General features: G+C 36.7%; 1 protein-coding gene across 4 annotated transcripts in view; it reads left to right on the top strand.

Moving 5' to 3' along the window:
* Nucleotides 1-21,274, top strand: part of ICA1 (islet cell autoantigen 1) — a 69,031-nt gene that overhangs the window by 15,257 nt on the left and 32,500 nt on the right. For all 4 annotated transcript variants that reach the window (XM_048304801.1, XM_048304809.1, XM_048304818.1 and 1 more), the window contains exons 5-7: nt 1,894-1,966; nt 3,715-3,838; nt 5,907-6,105. In XM_048304801.1, coding sequence (XP_048160758.1) covers nt 1,894-1,966; nt 3,715-3,838; nt 5,907-6,105 — 396 coding nt within the window. The remainder of the gene's footprint in view (nt 1-1,893; nt 1,967-3,714; nt 3,839-5,906; nt 6,106-21,274) is intronic.

Here is a 21,274-nt window from a genome sequence, read left to right on the forward strand (position 1 = left end):
GTTCTCTCCTTGTTAATTTTTAAGGTGTTTTCCTTTCCACCAAGCCTTTAATATATGTGCACATAGTATATAATAACATACATATATTTTTATAGTTTTCATGTAATATCTCTTCCAAATTCTGACAGAAGTACCTATGTAAATTCAGGGAATGTGTTGGAATTTTGTAACACAAAACCCCATGTCCCTCTAACTTTATTTGGAACTTAACATATTTCATATTTATTTTAATATTTTAGGGACAGACTTTCTCCTTTTGTTAGTGGGGGGATCAGGAGATCATCTTTATCCTTTGCCTATGTCAGTTTAAGGTAGTTGGGGTTTTGTTTTTAATAGTATATATTTTATAGAGTGTACAGATGACATTCTTTATATAAGTATAAAATACCACATATACCAGAAAAACATGCAATATGCCAAGGAGCAAGATGCACAGTGCACTCTGCTGTGGAGGTTTCGAGCGGATTAGCGGGTTCTGACATGGCCAAAGAAGCTTCTGAAAGTCTGTAAAATAAAACCAAGAGAAGGAATCTGCTGTGTGACAAATACAGTCCTACTGTCAGTATCCTCAACCCCACTGAGGAAAAAAAAATAGTTAAAGGTTCTACAAATTGAAGACCTCGAATGTCTTTTTGAGACAAAGCAAAAAATTGAGGCTGTACTACAGAAGTATAATAACCCAGTTAATGTGCATGTAAGTTTTGTTTGTGTTGTTTTCTTATGTGAGGGTAAATGTTTTGCCTTACTGGCTTTCTTGCAGTTTCTTAAAAACAATATTGACTTAGGATTCTCAGTTTATTTAGGTTTTAGCTGAAATACAGGAAGCTGTATTACAACAAACACAGGAACAGTGATACTTTATCACCTATGTAGTCTTCACAATGGGTTATAAATCAAGAGTATTGATGTAAAACAAGCTGGAAATATGGAACAGTATTTTTAAATAAATACCTGAGTTTTTACCATGTCTACTGTGTTGCAGAGTCATCAGGAAGGATGCTTTGTTAGCTCAGGTGAGATAGGAAATAGGGAAACCTGTGTTCGTACCAGTGAAATAAGCATGTTTTAGACAACTCCTCACCTGCAAGTCATACTCCATGTTTAAAAGACAAGATCTGTGAACATTTGCAGTCAAGCAGCACTGAAAGAAGGCACTTACTGTACCAGTGGTCCATTTTACTTCTAGCTGTCTAATGCCTGATATGGTAGAGTTTAGGTTTAAGTTGCAGGCTGGAGGTTGTAGATGGCCAGACAGAAAGAGTAGTAATTTTTCTATTGCCTAGAAACAATCATCAAATGTAGTTGTGACTGACTTTTTTTTTTACCTCTGCTTCCTTTGGAAGCTGCTGCTTTAGAAATTTGATTATGCCAATAAAACTTTCAGTTTAAATCAACAGCTTTCTGTGTTGGCTGTACCTATGCAAGTTTGTTCCACTAGACTTCACAGTGTCTATGAAAAATTCAGTATGCTTATTTCCATACATGAGAATGATTGATTGATAGATATTTTGATAAGTCTGCTCTACCGTGAGGTTTTTAGAAACAGATTTGTACATCTTCATATATATACAAAGATATTATCTAAAAACCCTCCCCAACAGAAGTAGTTTGGTTAACTATCAACTGTTTATTATAGATCTGTTTCCAGAGTTATTTTTTCTTTATTTTATTTCTGTAAATTTATGATTGATCAGTCTGTAGTTTCAGTGAATAACTTAATTGAAATAAGAGCACCATTGATAAGAAAAATACCAGAAATATTGCTCATTGTTCAAGAAGAGAATAATGATCTCTAATAATTTCTACAAAAAATTAAGTTCTTTCTTGTATTTTATTCCTCAGTGTTTCTTGCATACACTTGACGAACTTTTGTGTATTTTGTTTCAATATCAGCTGTTCCACTCTATTCAGAGAACATGTATGGAGTTGCTGAAAGCAATTGAACTGTATCAAAAAAGGATTTGTTGTAAGTATGCTCAAACACAGTAGTTAAAATGATAAGAAGGTCTGCATTATGGAATCATTTAACAAGTGAAAAGGTAAAAATGAAAGTGGGGAATTAGTAGTTTCATACTATTCAAAAGTAAAGATAATGTTCCTTGCAGACAGCTGAATGCAGATTTGCTTTTTTTTTTTTAAGATTTCCCAGTTCTGAAGTTTTATATGTTGATATAATGCAGTGATAGCAATAATGGCTGGAGAAAGCGTTCTTTAACTTCTTTAATTTTTTTTTTCCCCTTACTTGGTTGGCTTTTGTAAATTCAGAAATACGTTGTCTAGAAATCATAACTCCTTTCTAAACTGTTTTAGTGTTTTGTCTTTTTTGTTAATCAGGATTGCTGATGAAGAATTTGTGGCTTATTACTGTTTTATAATTAAGTAATGCACGCTATTATGGTGAATTTGATAATGCTGACTTGATTGTAACAAGCGTTCAGTAATTAGTGACAGTCATTAGTTAGAGATGGGGGGGACCTAATTTGGGAAGTTTCAAACAGCAAGTTGTATTAAATGTCCTCTAAAGGTTCTCTGCAGCCAATATTATTTGATTTCTGGCCTGAAGAAGAGACTCCAGCTCTGAAGTCATCTTCCAATTTACTGTCTTTTGTTGAGTGTTACCCATATTTTGTTAAGCCTTTCATTTTTCTTTATCCAAAGAAAGTCAGAGATAATGTTTCAGAATCAGGAGGTAAAATGAAATACAGAACAGTAGTGTACAGAGTTCAAGAAGTAGCAGGTGAAATCTGTGATGCAAAGATTTGCATCAGATGCAGATGCACATCTTCTACCAAAGTGTGCTGAGTCTGCATTGGAGTTGACTGTCAACATTTTGAAAAATGTCAAGAGGATTCAAGAGATCTTCTTGCGTTGTTTTAGGCCATTCTCCCTCTCGATAGTGGGTTGAAATTGGTATTATAGGAGATAGCCACTTTAGAAGACAAAGAGATAAGGGCATCATGAAATGTTTTTGTAAGGTTCTTCAAGATCCAGGGTCCCAGTTTAGAAGTATTCAACAAATCAGTGTAAAATCACTTCATCTTCTTTTTTAAAAAATGATCAGTTAGTTTGAGGTAGATGTATTTCAGATAGTTGAAATACATTGTTTGAATTGTATAGAATGTTAAAGTTGCCAAGTAATCTTGCAAAGTAATTTGAAAGTAAATGTTCTTTAAAATGAAGTACTGTATTTTTCATGTGGAATTTTATGTAGTCAAGCATGAAAAACGGTGAACAAGAAAGAAGCAAGTGAATGAATTTTGGCTAGTACAACTTGGAATTAGCTTCAATAAAAGTATGCTACCAAAGATCAGCTGAGGCAATCCAAATGGTAAAAAAGAATTAAAAACCAGCCTACCAAACCAGACATCCCAAAAAACCCAACACTGAAAGATACTGCAATCAAGATAGCCATTTTTGTAATATAACCTTTTTTTTTTTTTTTTTTTTTTTAAGAAAGAAATAGCACGTTTTTCCTGTTCTCTTTTGGTGCTGGTGGAATTTTGTGATTCTTGTTAAGTGTATCAGCAAATGTCTCAAATGAATCAGAATGAATCAGATCTTCTGTTTACTAAATGCAGGAATGCTGTGAAATTATTTATTTTTGCTTTGCTGCTTGGACTTAGAGTGACTTAAGCTGTTTGATGTTAGGCCAGTTTTAAAGCTGTTAGGAGCCAATTAAATAACATATTTGACAACTCATTTATTTTTTGTTAGTTCTGTCTCAGGAAGAAAATGAATTGGGAAAATTTCTTCGATCACAGGGTTCTCAGGATAAAACAAGAGCAGGAAAAATGATGCAAGCTACAGGAAAGGCCCTCTGCTTTTCTTCTCAGCAAAGGTACATTGCTGTCTGATTTACAAAGTACTTGTGATAGTGGTAGTTGATTCACCATTGGCATAATTCATTTGTCCATTTGAAATATTTCAGGAACCAGTTGATAAGAGAATTATTGACAGAATCTGCTGTAGTATTGGCAATATTAGTGGCTTCTTGAATTTTGCCTGATACTGCTTTTTGTCAGACCTGCTGTGTCTGTATCTCCAGATCCCCTGCCTGTGCCTGTTCAGCTCAGTAGTTCTAAAGCTGTACTGGAGCATCTCCATGGCCTCTCCAGCAGTAGGGTTGTAAAGGCGCTGATGTCAGGTTCCTCTCCTGCTTGGTGGCAGTTGTTACTCTGCAGAGAAATGCCACAGCAGGCTCACTGTGGAGGTGTCTGGGTCCTGCAAGGGAGGAAATGAGTAAGGGAATACTTTTTTCTGAGCCATTGAGTCTCATACCTCGACTAGACAGAGGAGAAAGGAGGAGTGTGAATGCCATCTCCTGTTTGAACTTCACACTAAAGTCCCCCTGAGAGAAGATCCTAGATCTCTACAGAGCTCGTGCAGCTTGTGTAGGAGCTAGTAAAAGGTAAGGAATCCAGGGGGACACGCTAACTAACACCTGCTGTTAACCAGAGCCCTTGATGTCTCACTCACCCAGTGTTTGCTCTAGGAGTTTAAAAGTAACAGTACCTGATAGCATTGTAAGTATTGTGATGCTCTTTTTAACAGCATTAGGACTATGAAAGCATGAAGTTCACCATCACTCACAAAACAAAGTTCTATTCCGTTACATTTTACAGGATTTGGGGGGGGGAGAGCACTGAGAATTTCCTATGTTTACTTTGGGCTGGATTCTGGTCATTAGCACCTCCAGTAACAGCCATGACTGGGATCTTTAAGACATATGTAAAACACCTTTGAGCAAAAGCGCTGATGACTTGCTTCTTTATGAAGCTTAACTGTTAATAGAAATCTCAGTGCCTATCTACATAAACTAAATTTTCCTTTGGATATCCAGGTAAGAATCTGTGAAATGAGAAAAAATGTAGTGGAAAAGAACAAGTCACAATAAATTCACATATTTTTATAGCTCTTGCTCAATGCATTTTTAAGGCATCTTTTACAATAAGTTCACATAAAAATAAAACCATTTGTCTTTCTTCTCTTGAGCTATCCTCAAACTCTTGTTGAAGTTGGGACTGCTTTTATGTATGTTTGATGCTCATAGCTAGCTCCATAGCTGGAGATCAAGAAGACCTTTCTTGGGTTACTGGAGGTGAAATTAGGAATTCTCTTATGCCAAGGAACTTCCTACCACATTAAACTAACTCTGTGCTGGTGTGGAACTGATTGAACCCATTCCAGTGAGGTGCTGCTAGAAACCAAGAGGAAAGCAGAAGCAGCAGGAGGAAGCAAAGCAAAAGGAGTAATCCTGTCTAGTTTTGAGATCCCATTAGTAGCTGAAGTGATGGCATAGTGAGGACAACAGTGTCCCCTACTGCCTTTCCCAAGTGTGGTTGCCAGAAGAAACATTTAGGAAAACATCTAAATCCTTTCAAAAGGTAAATGTCCTTCAAAGGAATTGTTGCAATTCCAAAAAAAAAAAAAAAAAAAAAGGAAAAAACTCAGATATCTGGAAGATGACTTCCACTTAATGGAAGTGCTTTTTGTGATGTTTAGCATAACAATCCTGATACATCTGTGATATTTTTCCAGTAATAAATTACCTTGGGTATATTTTTATAGTTGTTAAATGAAACTTGTGAAGAGGAATGGTAATAACATACAAGTGGCTTGTCAAAATAAAATACATAGGTGCAGCAGAAGAGGTTTCTTTTCCACTCATGTGTAATTGAAAAGTCACTATTTGAACAGAACGGTTGCAAACACAATATTCATGCAAAATTTATTCTGTTTCATGTGGACCTCCAACCATGTTGAAAAATCGTCTGGACATACACTAGCACTTAAGTGAGCTGTGTTGGCTGTGTGGGTTTTTTTGAGTGCTAGTAAACTGTCAGGAGTTGGATATATGTTTAACATATTCCTCTCCTTCTTCTCTTTCCCTCGTGCCTTCCCCCCAGATTAGCACTCCGTACTCCTCTCAGTAGATTATATCAAGAAGTGGAGACTTTCAGATACAGGGCCATCTCAGACACGTGGCTGACAGTGAACAGAATGGAACAGTATCGGACTGAATACAGAGGAGCTCTACTCTGGATGAAAGATGTGTCTCAGGAGCTGGATCCAGATCTTTATAAGCAGATGGAAAAGTTCAGGAAGGTATGAAGTTTCCTCTAGTTTCCTAGAAGGGGTTGCCTAATTAATGACAATGAAGCATGGGGTTGATTCTTCCAAGGAGGGCATAATTGAGAAGCAGTAGGGATGCCATTTATCCTAACTAATCTGTTCTGTGTGGGCTGTAAGGAAAGGCATTTTTAGTAGTATATTCAACTTCAGCATACATTTTTACAGTTTAGATAATATATATTTTTGAAGAAGGTTGTCTAATTTTGAATTTTGTGGTGGTGCCTGAATGACTAATGGAAGAAGATATGTCTGCTGTCAGAGGGGGAAGGGAACATTGATTTTTGCAACTAAAAAAAGAATAACAGAAGTGCTCTACTATCTGTTGCTAAATTTTGAGGGCAGTTAAAGACCAACATTTGCAAAATTCGCTATTGTTGGATTTTGGGGAGGAGTTGCAAATCTGGAATTTATTTTTAGGTTCCTTATGCAGTTCTGCTAAACACTAAAACTGCTAAGGAGGCACTCTACATAAATAATCTTGATTCAGTGTCACTCAAGTTTGCTGAACTCCTCCCCTCCCAAAAGACTTGCAAAATCACAAGTCTTAAGTGGTAGTCTGCAGTTTTCCCACCAGGTGAGAGCATAGCATTTATTTGGGCTGATCCTGTGACAGTTCAGGAATGCTTATGAGGCCTTCATATTTTCTAGTGAGACCCTAGAGCAGAGTTTGTTAAAAGTCTGTAATGTTCACAGTTGGCTGTTCATACATGCTGTCTATAAGGAAGACTTAGGATCATAGGTATAATTTAGTGGCACATGCTTTGATTAAAGGCAGTAAAAAAATTTACAGAAATTGTGTCATAATTGAAAGCAGGGGTCTAATAACAGAAATTGTATTAAAGTGTACAAGTATGCATATGGCTTAGAGATGGGTAATGTATAAAAGAGAAAACCCTGTTGATTGATGGCTTAAGCAGTCTGTAACTGAAAGGGTTGGAAGATGAAAGATATATAATTGGGGATTTTAAAAGCTTGAATAAACCATCCTAAAGGAAAGGACTGACATGAATCTGACTATGCCATTTTTTGTAAACCAAAGTGGTGACAATAGCAATTAAGAAAGGGATGGAACAAACAGTACCCCAGCTGGTCATCTAATCTTTACTTAATGCCTCAGTACAGGGTATTCCTGTAAGTCTTGTGGCACCAGACATGTATTTTATTATGCCCTATGGCAAATGTTTGTAATGGCAAGTTCTTGCAGGTAAAATAATTGGTATGGTCTTGGCCTCAGCTGATTGCTTATGTATAATATTTGTTTTATTAGGAAAACACTTAAAAATGGAATGTTAGAATGAATAAAGCAATACTGGTAATGGTCATAGAAGACTGATTTATAACTTTCTTGCAACACAAATGCTATGGAAAGCATAAATTACATAAATGGAAAAGTAATTAAAATAACATGTTTTGTACAGTGAGCTGCTGTAGGTAAAAACTTAGATGTGAAATTTCAGCCATCTTGGGTTGCTGTGCTTCAAGGTCAGCAAAAAAAAAAAGTTGTTTTTTTTTTTAAGTTCTTACAAAATTTAGTAGCAAAAATGTAGAAATACTAAGTATTTTAAATATTTCTAGGCCTGAAATAAGTTACATTCTAACTTATATAAACTTATATAAAAAAAAAAAGGTAGATTCTACAATTCTGTAGCATGACCTCAAATAGTTAAAAAAACCAAACTTGAAAGTCTTTTGAACATTTCTCCAACTGGCTGTCAACTGAAAACCTTTCAGTTCACATTGTAATGCAGAGAACAAAAAGCTCTACTTTTTGTAGCCAACAAAGTAAAGAAATGCCCCTGCTATCCACTTCCCCACATATCCCATCTGTGCAACAGGCATATCAAACTATTCTTTGAAGATTTAATACTTGAAGACAAGTACACTTTTCCTTTTTGAATCTGGAAAAAAAAAAAACTGAAATAAAATCCTCGAGCATAATGTTCCTAGATAGCTGTTGCTGAGCAAGATCTAAGTTTGTTTTTAGTGCTTTACAAAAATTAGTGGTGGATACTGTAGTCCTAAATAATTAAAGTAGACAAGTTTCTATTGTCTTTTTTTTTCTATTTTTGCTTGCAGATCTTAATTGTGCCATAGTGTGGCAGTGTAATGCTGAGGTTTTAGGACTTATTTTGGTTCTGTAACAACAATTTAAGAAGTCGTGCTAGTTTTGTGTTGAGAAAGATGTTATAATTATTTGTGTAAGGTTTTTGGTTCTTAAATATGCCATTGCCAGAGAGAAGTGTTTTGAGCTGGAGCTGCATATTGAGTGATCCACCACCAGGTAGTTATTGAAGCTGATCCCGTCAGAGCACTTGAAAGAAAGTTTTCTTCAGATTGTAAAAATCCAAAGTATTACTTTAGTAAACGGTGTTTTTTTATTTCAAGTAAACAGTGCTGGTTTAACAATCTTTAATGCACCTAGTGCATCAGCAGTATTTATATCATTTAGTTAAAGGACTGTTTTTCAAGTCTGTAGCCTTTTATAATGTAATCCTTAATGTATCATTATGTATACAGATATGGTACTTGTTTTTGGAGACCAAAGTTAAATCAATCCAGATGGGTTTTCATACCTTCCCTCAGAAAAGCTCAGGCTAAAAGATCAATAGTTTAGTCAGTATTTTCAGAGCTGATAAAATCTGAGTTAAAACATTGACATTTTTGTAGCTCTCTTTCAAAACAATGAGGTACTTGAAAGAATTTTCTAATGCTGTTCTTAAGGCGTCAGTCTAAGTATGCAAGACCTAGCAACACTACTCCTTTCAGAGTGTCTCAGAGCACTGCAGAGCAGCCTTTTTACATTGTTGTTTGAAGATATCTATGTAATTGTAGCTACTTGAGTCAAACTAAGGAAATAGGTATTTACTTTTCCCTGCAGAGTTCTATAAATGCTAACTAACTTCTTTTTTTTTCCTATTAGCAGTTTTTATGAACAGTCCAGTGCTGTTCTGGTTACAGAGGTCTTCCATCCCAAGTTCAGAGTTTGAAGTGTTCCTTGAGAGCATCTAAACAGTGCTGTGATATTTAGAAGAATTTTAATGAGTTAATAACTGTTTACCAAATTCTCCACTCTGATCACGTTTTTAAGCTTCTTACATCTAGTGTCTTTTATCTGTCTGGAGACTGTACACTATAACATGAACTGTGCTGTGATGTTGTAAAAATGTAGACCAAATGATCCCAGTGCTGGTGTCCTTCTTCCAGCTCTGAAAAGGTTAAGCTTTTCCATGCATTTTCTGAGCAGGAATGCCACAGTGTGTAGTGGTAGGCTATGATGCCAGGCAGCAGCCTTCCATGTGCAGCCCACAGGAGTACAGGAGGGACTGCTGTTTAATTCTACTTGCCTGTGCTATCTCAGATGCATATACAATTCAATATACACTTTCTCATCAAATCTATACATTTCAGTGCCATCCCTAACAAGTAAAAAGTGAGAGCTGGAAAAAATTGCCATGCTGACCTTTAGGCTAACTATAAGAAAATTACATCTGTGGCATGATAGGTTGTTTATCATGCTACACTGATAAAGCAGGTTAATCCTTTCTATATTTGTTTTTCGCTTCCATCGTTCTTGTACTCCTCTGCGTCCCCTTCGTTCTGAGGCTTGAACCAAAGCTGGAATATCTTTGTAAATACCCAGTGGCTATGCTGGGCTCCCTGAGACAGGCTGCACTGCATCTTAGTGCCCAGTCACCTTAGTCACCTGTTGCTTTGCATGCAGCTGCTGAGAAACTTGCAAGCTTGCAGCTGAATTGTTTGGATACAGTTTATCTCCAGTTCTTTTTAGTTGTAGCCCTTTATATACTTGAAACAAAATAAATGCCCTTAGACGGCATTTAAAGATAAATCTGACAAGAAGGAAAGTTCAACAAGAAGAACTCATAATGACGTAACGATAACTTAAACTGTTGTTGTTATAAATGTACCAATATAGGGAGTAGCTGATCTGTGAAAGCTTTCCTTGCATATCTTTTATTTTTTATAAGTTAGAACTTGTGTGGACAGCCGGGAAATAATGAAGATATGAGTAAATCTGTTGAATAAAAGGCCAGAAGGGAAACACTGAAGTGTAAGTATTCATTGTAAAGGTTGCAGCAAGTATAGATAAGATACCTCTGCTGCAGCCTTTCAGGAAGACTCAGGACCTACATCCCTGTTCCCCTGCTGTCCCTTTGCCTGTTATCACTGCCTGGCACGAGGGCATTTTGGCTTGTGTGATGATGAAGGTGCTGTACCATGTTACAGCACCATCTGCTACTCCCCTGTCCATCAGCTGCAAACACCCCAGCAAGCCTAAAGGCACTGTGGAAATGTGCTTGAGTATTGTTTTATTTTTTTTTAATTCTCTGTTACTTTTGAAAACTCTTGGAGAGTTGAGAAAATGCAAAAAGCCTAGGAAAGGAGAAAAAACAAATATGATGCTGATCTTTGAAATAAGAACAGACTTAGCAGTTGCCATCCTTGGAAAGTAAATTTCAGTTTCTGGTAAAAATAAAATGAAAAGGAAATCTGTAGGCATTTAGAAGCTAGCAAACTGAAGAGCGAGTAAAAACACAGGTTTATAAATAGCATTACATGTTGGGATTTTTTATATTTTTGCCTTTTTAGTCAAACTATTCATTTAATGGAAAACAAATTGCAAATCTAGATTGTTGCATTTCCTTATGAGTGATTACTGGAAAAGCAAATTTAACTTTAGTAGAAAAATAAGAGCTCTCAGGAGGTGAGAGTTGAGAATATTGGCCAAGGAACACTAAACAAAGTTTCAGAGTATCATAGAATTTAAAGATGGAAAGTAACTTAAAGATCAACTAAACTCTCTTTCTGCCAGGACAAAGTTGTGCATCTGTAATATATTTTCCAAGTGTTCTTCTATATCTAATAAATATAATTCATTTGAGGGTGACCCTCTTAGAAATTTGTGGTGGTGTTTGTTGGTCATGTTCTAGTTCAATTATTAAAAGCCAACCAAGAGAAAATGTGCTAATGCTGTTTACATCTGCAGATGATATTGAGCTGGAAAGTCTTTTGGTTTTCCAAGCAGCAAAGTACACCAGCATCTTAAAGAAAAATATCTTTGGCCATGGCAGTCACAATGGTGTAAATAATAGACTCTAAGTTGTCATAGTTACAAATAGCAGTGTAACTGATGGATGTTTAGAGCCAGCTAGGGTAGTCACTGTTGACCAACCTTAGGTTTTAAAAATTAACAAAAATAATTAAAAAAAAAAAATTCAAACAGTAGTCATCTCTGTTTCATTTTAGGTGATACTTCCCCAGTAAATTTCAACTTCATGTGAAAAACTTAAAGCACATTTATCTTGAGGTGATGATAATACAGGCCCCTGCATGTGAGAGGGCACATGTTGGTGTTTGTGCTCTGGAGGTGTCAGAAAGATCTGAATTGCTTTAGTAGACCATCTGCTGGATATGAGATGTGTGGCACTGTAATGTGAAAAAAGAATGGTGGCTTTCGTAATACCTGTTAGGAATCTGAGATAGTAAAACCTATCACATTTATAGATATGATTTTTATCACTTTTGGTTCAAAATCTTAGTTTAAAAAAAAAGGCCCCACCCCTTCTCTTCACTGATTTGGATTCCTGCTTCTGCTCTCTAGAAGAATAGGCAAGCTTCCAGGAGATGCAGTAATACTGTCTGCAAGGTAGCTGTGTCTCCTAAAATTAGTAAGATGATGTCAAAATGCACTCTGAGATCCACATCTTAGTGTAGCAATGTGATGGCAGAGATAGAGGTAACAGCCTGCTCTTACGATACGTTGATAAGCAACACCTACACATATCACTTCTTGTGACATGCCTGTGCCATCAAGACTAGGTTTGGTTTCATTGTGGTAGGGAATAGCAGCTAGACTATGGGTTTTGAAGTCATTTTTTGTTTTAGTATGAAAGTATATGGTGTTGGAAATGCTAAATTTCATGATTTACCTAGAAATCAGGGTAGCGAAAAACAAAGCACACTAAAAAGTGCTCTTCAATCAAAATTGTAGTTACTGCTTTGTCATTATTTTCTGTCCTTGAAAAAGCAGATGGAGTTCCAGTGCTGAGCATGTTTTCATTGAGGAGTTTCTGCTATAATGTTCTTTCCAGGTTCTCCAATCTTGTATTTAGTAACATTAAGTGGAGAAACCAAAACATTGCAAGATATTTCACATACAAAATGCTCAAGCACTTTAAGGCAGTTAGGAAAGATGTACCTCTTTTGAAAACATGACCTTTAGCAAAAATGTTCTTCACAGTAAAAGAGTTTTATAGTCTTATAACTTTAAATTACCATTTCAAGTACCATTTTTAAGACTCGGAGTACATAGTGATATAAAAATCAATTATTTTCTGAAGCCATTTCATGTATTTTAAATATCACTGATAATTGTTACTGGGTTAAAAGCAAAACAACGTGTGATGGAGATGCCCTTTTAAAAGCATAATAAGAGTATGCCACTTAAAAATAGAAACAGACTTCTTGGAACAGATTACATCATCTTTAGAGGTATTGCTTGCAGAATATGGTTGCTTCCAGACATTAATGCTTGCCCTTGAGAAATGGTTCATCATCTGTTCAGTTATTTTTAAGAAAGAGGAATTTGAGGTGAGAGTCAGAAAAATGGCTGTAAAGTACAATAAAATTAAGTGCTAGACTACAGATACAATGTAGTTTTTTAACAACTTTGTTTCATATAACCTTGCTGAAATCCAAAAAAGGTAGATTTGGGTTATTTGTACATTTTCAGACTTGTATTTTTTTTGTGAAAAGGTAGGCAGACACATCCTAAAAATTTCTTTTCACTTAAAGAGCAGAATATAAAATGTTTCCACAGAGTACAGTGAATATTCTAAAAAAAATTGGTGATTTAAATCAGTAGTCTTAACTTCTATTTAATAATTGGTTTTGGTCCTAGTATTAAAAAGTCTCTCTCAAACATGGTGGGATAAAAATTAAGCTCCAAGAATTTTCTCATGTCTAATAATTATAGAAATGTGTAAATATTAAATTTAATATTGGATTTTAAAAAAAATTCTAGAAACAACTGAACACTATTTTCTGAAACATTATGCTGAAAATGGGAAAGAAAAGATGATTGCCTAGACAATTTCTGTTGCTCACATGAAAACTCAAACCCTGCAAGTTGGTCTATGTGGGCAAAGCCTGTTACCCATGGGGATCATTTTGTGAAATCAGAACCTAAATGAAGTGTAAAAAATATGACCAGAGTAGGTTGTGAAAAGAGAAATGAGATTTGGAAAATTCCCTCAGCCTTAATAATCTGAAAAGTCTAGGAGGATAGCTAAAGGAATATTTTTTAAAAATAAATGAAATACAGATGTGACTGAACTAAGAGAATTCTGCAGAAGCGAAGAATAAACAGGAAGGGGAATACAGCTGTTGGGGAAAACACTGTTTACACAAGAGAACCAAGTTTTTCTATGGTCACCACTGCCCAGGAATTCTTCTTATACTTTCCTAAAATGCTTGGGCACATGCATAATGTAGTCCATCTGCTTTACTTCATAAGGCCTTTGCTGTTCAGTTGTATGTTGCATAGGCTCTGAATGATTAAAAAGATGCTATGTTTGATTTCTCTCCTTCACATAATGAAATCAAATTAGATAGGATTAAAAAAAACCCAGCAAACAAAAGGTACTGTTCTAACCCAAAAAATGGCAAATATACCACCATCTCTGATTCAGAGTTCTGCCTTGAACCCTGCTTAGATTTCAAATGTTTTGTCTGTAATAGCACACTGTGAAGTCTGAAGAGCACCACAAAAAGATTTGGGTTTTTTTTATAAATTTGTACTCTTTCAGAGTTTGTATCTTGACAAAATATAATTAAATTGTTTTGAGGGAAACAATGAATGCTTATTGATATATTAAATGCCAACCAGGAATAGCAATAACAATGCATGGGATTATGTACAACAGCCTTTGTGTTACAAGTGAATAATAATTATTAGTGGGTGCCATTTTGTATTTCATGCTGAAAGGTTAAATAGAAAATGAAACACAAATCCTCAACTTACAGGACTTCTACTCCTGCATTAGCGCCATGAACACAGTGGCTTTGCACTCAGGACAGTGAGAGCATCTGGAGACTGAATATTAAAGGAACTTGGTAATCATGTTGATTTTGTTAAAGGTATCTTTCTTAAACTGTTGGTGTCATATCTAGCTAGGATTTGCAACGTGTGTCAGTGCCATTCCCTGGCAGTTTGTACATCTGTTCATCCCACTGCCCTTTGCAGTGGCTAAGGGGATCATGCAGGCCAGCTCACTGTTTTCGGTGCTTTCAATGGAGATATTGTTACTGCACCTGAATTTGAGCTTTTCAAGTCCCTTTACCACTCCTTCCATCTGCCTGCTCAGAGGGGACACAGATTCAGTAACAATCTTGCTCAGGCCTTGAAGAATTTCATTGGGATGCAAAGAAGTTAAAAATCTGAATTACATTTTTTCACTATGAGGACACTGTACCTAAAGGAGTCAAGAAGAGCTCCAAATTACCTGCATTATCTGAGATAAAGTGGACTGTATAATTACAAATGAACACAGTCATGGGCATAATAGACATGTTAGTTTTATGCTATATTACAATTTTCTTTACATCACCTCTCTGGTCTTTCAGTGTTCAAAAGCAGTAATTACCTATCTCAGTTTCCTGCAGGGGCTGACTAATTGCTGCCCACTTGCTGGCATTCCCCCCTGTACCATTTGTGGCAACCATCCTTTGCTCTCAGGTTCTCTAGTATGATTAACACAATTGAGTTTTGATAGCTCAGCAATTCTCAGCACTTTTAAATCTAAATCCAGGTTATGCCTGCTTTAGAGCTATATGTGGCCTTTCAAACCTGAAAGATCATGTTATTTCTGGTTTTGCCATTTATCTTGATTGGCCTGCTTCTTGCTACAAATCTTTGCAATAATTTTTATCGACTCATAGACTTTGATCATACTAGTAAAATGTGGCTCTTTGTTTTCAAACTACAGTTAGTTATTTGCACCTATGCAAAGAACTGTTGGATTTTTATCAACTCTCTTATAGTCATTTCAGGAGAGGAGAGTTCAGGAGTTCTAAGTTTTCAGGACCAAATTCTCCCCTAAAGAGGATGTGTGTCCATGCATGAAAATATGCACCTGTTTGCAGATCAGGAGGGATTACACTGTGGTGGTGATGACTCATGTCTGCAGACTGACAGATGCATGCTCCCTACTAGAACTACATTTGGGCTTCGTAATGTAAAAGTCTATCCCCAAACTCTGAAATAATGCTGTCTAGATGAATGTCACTCTGTATTCAATTTAAGAGTCTGCTGATCATGAATATTTTCTTTGTATGTCCTTGCTTCAAGGTCCCTGTTAGCGTCAACAAGTGTTTTTTGGTCTTTTTTCCTTTCAGCCTAGTAAACCACTCGTTGTGGGTTGGACTAATACTGAAACTTGTTACCAACAGAAAGCTGAGGCATGTATTTAAAAGGCTTCTTAAAGTAGAAAAAAGCAGATGTTTTAACAAGGCTAGAAGCTATATTTTTATTGCCTTCCTTTCATTTAAATTGTCATTTCATGTTTGTTCCCTTTTAAAAATAATTTGCATATTGATCCAAGATGTAAAAATTAATACAATGGCTGTGAGGAAGCCATCCATATTAATAGCTTCAGGAGCTATGGTGTGTTCTCTGCTCATGATAATCTGAGAGTAGCCGGGAGATGAAAGCTCTGAGAAGTGGAGCTGCTTTCATACAGTTTATTCCTGTAATGGCCTTGTGTGAATGAGTTGGGAGAGGCTGTGTGCACTCCAGCTCTCAGCTGTCACATATCTCACTGCATTAAAACTCTCTCCTTTGATACAGTTTGAAGTTAAACATATTGACGATAAGTAGTTTGCATTTATACTGGATAAAATAGGAGGAGAGGCCTCGTGCAGCCAGCAGTAGTGTCAGCTGGGATGCTGCTGCTGGCTATATCCCTTTATTTCCCCCTGAACCTTTCTTGGGAACACAAGCTACAGCTTTTTGGATCAAAGCTGCTGAGGCCAGGTTCTATCCTGCATAAAGTGTGGACACATTCTTTTGAAGTTGATTTATTTCTGCTCAAGCAGGAGATAGAGAAGTTGCTTGGCAACATGTAAGGAGTATGGGGCTATGTATTTGAAGAGTGGGGGAAGATTTTTGGAAAGGAAAAGCCAGGAGTATGTATGACCTGTTTTCTGGGAAAGATGTATTGCTACGCAGAGATGCTGCTTTTCTGAAAGGGGATGCCTAGATGAAGCTGAACTCTGTGCAGAACTCTGTGTAAACACTCACTGCGTTTTGAGCATAGCATCTGTCTATTTAGCTTAAAAATGAATTTTCCCAAACTTAAATTCAAGTAAACCACTCTTAATTTGAAATAAGTCTTGTGTAAACGTGCTTAGCATCTGTTTAATTCAAAATTGTTGTTAAAACAGCTTAGTTAACCTGCAGAAAACTAACATATCTCCTCAATTTCTTGAGCGGTGAGCTCAAAAGCTCTTGAATGTTTTAAAATGGGGTGACTCAGGAATGGTTTTTTGCTTTGCCTGAATTTTTATGTTGTGATGTGATCATAATTTCAATAATGACTCTTGAGTGCGGTTCTGAAAAATTGAAGAGTGTTGTTGCTTTCATCTTCTTAAATTTGACAGACTTTCCTTCATTTTGCAGTAAATAGTGGTTGGAATTACAGAAGTGGTCCACATCATGTATTTGAGAATCAGTTCCATGCTGTATTTTATAGAAGTTTTTATTAAGCTGATGTATTTTGTTTTCTGTGACTATTTCTTTTTATATTTTGTTGTAATTGTTTTATTTTAAGCCATTGGATTCACATTCTGGGTCTGCATTGTGTGCTCTGTTCGTGAAAACTGTTGTGAGGCTTCAAGCTAAAGACTTTGTTGTCTGGTTTTTGACTGGATGAACTTGCTGGATTGTGGATGTAATTTTGATGAGGGCTGTGTCCAGCTGCTGGATAAGTGGAAAGGACTCTGCAGAGGTGTTGCTCTCCCCAAATGACATACTTTGTCTGCCTCCACTTGGCCGTGCTAGAGGGGTAAAAATCAGGAAGGAGGAGGAAAATACCGCCTTAATTCCTGGTAATTCCATAGAAAAAAACTTCAGAGGTTTTCTGTTGCTGTTGGGCTGTACCTTTCAACCTGTGGTGTTTGGGGTTTTTTTCCTATGAGGGGACTAAATTACTTTTTAATAATGGAGAAGGAAGTATATTTCTATTGCTTCAGGGCAGCTGTTCAGAATGTTGTTATTTAGTACAGAGCACTGTATTACTTGCCACAAATAGTTTTCATGTCTCAGGGAAATCTAATTTGGATGTAACAAAACTTTTGCAAAGAGGTGTTTGGATCCATGTCTTTGCACTACTATAGTATTGACAGCAGGGAAGAAAATATGTCAAATTTGCATCAAAAAAGGTTAAAGCAGGCAAGGAATAAAACACATTCTCTTGAGACATCTAAAATTAGAACATCCTGTTAATTGAACAGCAAGACAACTTTTTTCATATAAATTTAGAGTACATGTAGTTGGGCCTGTTCTGATGAAATAACTAACCCAGAAGCACAGCTATTTCAACAATATTTATTTTTAGCAAACTACCCTCTAAAAAATAGAGGAAAAAAATTAGTTAGATATAGATTTTCCTACAGGTTTCACGTAGACAATAGCACTGTTTAGTATTCCAGCCCCCACCTAAATACCATGAGTAAATGTTTCACTTGGCAGACAGCGCTCTGGGACTTGACTGAAAAGAGGAGATTTGTGGTGGACACTGAAAAATAAGCTTGGACTGTCCAGGTGAATCCTGGTATATGTAGACTTTTACAGGGGGGTACAAAATTTTTTGGAAGGACTGAGATCTGATCTCCTCTCTATACTGCAGTCATAATTGTAGAAATGTTGGAGCATCTGAAAATTGCCTCCACCCCTTCTCCAGGTGAAACTATGTGAATGTAAAGCTTACATTCTGTCATACAGTTATTGTATGTGAAGCATTTCCATTTGATTTCTATTAATTAAGCATGTTTGGGCATAGGCAGTACCTGAATGCACCTGATTTTGAATTTTTGCAGTAGAAAATCTGCAGTTACATAGGTGTTACATTGGAAAAGCTCATTTGAAGTATCTGTGCTGCCTTAGACCACAGAACAGAGAGTCTTTCTGGCATAAAATGGTGCTGCGCTGGTCTGAATCCAGCAGAGCAAACTCTCCAACTCCCCTTAACCTGTGAATGTCCCTCAGGGTTACATTATTCTTCAGACAAAAATCCACTGTATGTGCATCATCTTTCTTCATTGGTGTCCAATGGTAGCAACTAGGGAGCTGCACAAAGCAAATTCACAGTGGTGGTTTCTCTGAGTACTGTGACCAGTGGAGACATCACAGGACGTAGGGTTTGTTCTCCTGTAAAATTGTCCAGTTGCCTTTTGAACCAATATAAATTCTGGCCATCCCCAGTGCATGGCTGTGATCAAAGACCTGCCCTGCAGAGACAGATGTTGTGTAAAGAGCCCCTTGCCTTGCGTTGTGTTCAAATGGCTGGTTCAGTATAATGCCCTCTGGTTCCCATGTTGGCTGAAGTCTCATCTTTTACAAGTTTTGTATGTGTGGTATGATGACCTTCCATCATACTCCTCCTTACTCATTTTTTTTTCTGGCCTGGAAAACCCTAATCTATCATTCTTTTTACAGAAACTAATTTACATATTTGGTCAGGTATTTTGTTGTTGCCTGCCTTTTTTTCCCCCATTGCTAAGCCTGAACTGATTGTGTTTGCAGATAAACGTGCCTTTGGTTTGAAGTAAAATACAGAGTGAGAAGTCATGTCCCTGTATATTATTTATGGAATCACATGCATAAAGTGTGAGGAGGTTCTCATTTTTCCCCATCCTTGAAGAGACACAAGAGAGTTGAAAAAGGTACATTATAAAACAGCAGGAATAAACACAAGGCTGGAAAGGAAGTGAGACAGTAGGAAAAAAAAAGAGAGAAAGGAGTAAGATAAATGTCTACGTGTTTACATAAAGGAGAGAGGGAGAGCTATTCAATTTCTGTGATAGCCATCACTGAATATGTCAGAAGATGGCACAACCAGCCTTTGTTTTTTGGAGCGGAAAAAAGGAAGCATATTCAAGCCAGCCATAACCTTATATCCTCACAGGGTTCAGAGAATTGCTCACATCTGCTCACTGTCAGTGGTTGTGAAGTAAGCAGTTCTGGCCATGGCTTACTCATTACTACCAGGCTGGAGTTGTGTGGTGTGTGAGCCAACAGGCTGAAGGCATTAAAATTTTTACAGGCCAAATACAGAAAAACTGAAGAGGGAAATGTGTCATAAATGTGACACAAAGACCAAATTTCATATACTGCCAAAAAAAAAAAATCCACAGAGAAGTCATGGTGCATATCCATGGCCTGATGTTTTGCTAGGTATTTGTATATCTTCTAGAAAAAAATCCTTTGTTGGGATTTAAAAATAATAGTAGTTAATTCAGTGTACCTAACAACATATTTTCTTACCTTAGATTGTTCTACTGCTGTTAAAGTAAAAAAATGCAGCAAAGCTCATTAAGCACATTGCTCTTTAACATGGCATTCTCCTTGACCCAGACCATAGACATGGATTTCAAACAGGAAGAAAAACATATGCATCTAACCCAAAGCAATGAGAGGATAATAACAGAGCTAGAAATTAGGGCAAAGTTACATAGGCAGGAGAAAATAAAAGCACAAGGCTCTGTGGTTAAAGAAGAGAACAGAGAATGGTAGTTGTACTTCATCTGTGATACATTTGTACCCTGAGCACAATGGTCTCACCTTCAGTGACTGGAGATACACTGTTTTGTTGTTTGTATGTTTGAAGTTCTAGATTAAAGAGTTCTTTTGTGTATTTAATCACAGTTTCATCTCTTTTATATATTTATTTCTTTTCTCCCAGCAGCAAAGTGCTAATTGCAGCTTTACAACTACAGTTGAAAGCTTTTTGCTGCAAGAGTGTTTGTGAAGGTCTTATGTAAAGATGTAGCTTAGCTGTTAGCCAGTGGTGTCTCTTGGTGCAGTGTGAGCAAGCGCAGATCACATTCCACGTCTCTGGATTAAAAACCTGGAGAGGAGAGTATCAAAAAGTGTAAAATGTAATACAGGGACTAGGGGAAGCTACTTAGATGAGGTGTTTCTAAATCAATCTGTCTCATTTAACAAAGACAAGATGAAAAAGTGGTTGGACCACGGTACATACATAAGCTGCTGAGGCTCCTCAGTCTGTTCATAAGGAGTTCATCAAGAATCACGGTGTGGAAGCTTATACTGAATGAATTAAAAGGGTAAATAAGCACACATTCAAACACAATTATTAGCAATAAAGAAAATATTTTTCTGGACATCATTTAGGTTAGGGTTTATCAAACAGAGCTTCAGATATGTGCTATGTAGATGTCTACACCTAAATTGATCAACAAGAATTTCCTGTAGAGTGGAGAGAAACAGGGTAATATGAAGTGAACTCTAGGTGTCAGTTGTTTGTGTTTGCTAGATCTCCATCCACTAACACAGGCCACAAGGTAACAAGGTGAATGTCAAGGCCTGAGCTAGGCACACCTAGCATACCTTTGTGGAAGGCATGCCTGAGGGTAAGGCAGGAGTAGTATTTTGTGATGTTCATCTGCTGATTTGTACTGCCTGTAACGTCTCTGGTGAAATACATAGCAACTGTCTAGCAAGGCTTTTCTGGAAAACCTGTGGAGCTTCCCAAAGCTGTATTAGGTATGAATGACCAAGGTGTGTACTCTGGGACAAATTCTGGTAAAAACTGAGCAAAAATAGTAATGACAATTTTGAAGAGTCATAATGGCTCTCCTCAAGAACTGCCAAGGACCATGTCCTATTAGGACATTTGAAAATCACAAAATTGGAGAAAATATGATACACTTTTTGGTGCTTCCTGGAGTTTAACATTTTGTCATCCACAGATACCAAATTTCTCTAATGAAATGTTTTTAACATACTAAAAAAAAGTAAATTAATATAAATTGTAAAAAATGTTTGAATGACAAAGTTTGTGTGAGAGCTTCTGGGTTTGGAAGAATAACATTTTGGTTATAA

The sequence above is a fragment of the Corvus hawaiiensis genome, chromosome 1 (genome assembly GCF_020740725.1).
Source record: "Corvus hawaiiensis isolate bCorHaw1 chromosome 1, bCorHaw1.pri.cur, whole genome shotgun sequence".
Taxonomy (NCBI): Eukaryota; Metazoa; Chordata; class Aves; order Passeriformes; family Corvidae; genus Corvus; species Corvus hawaiiensis.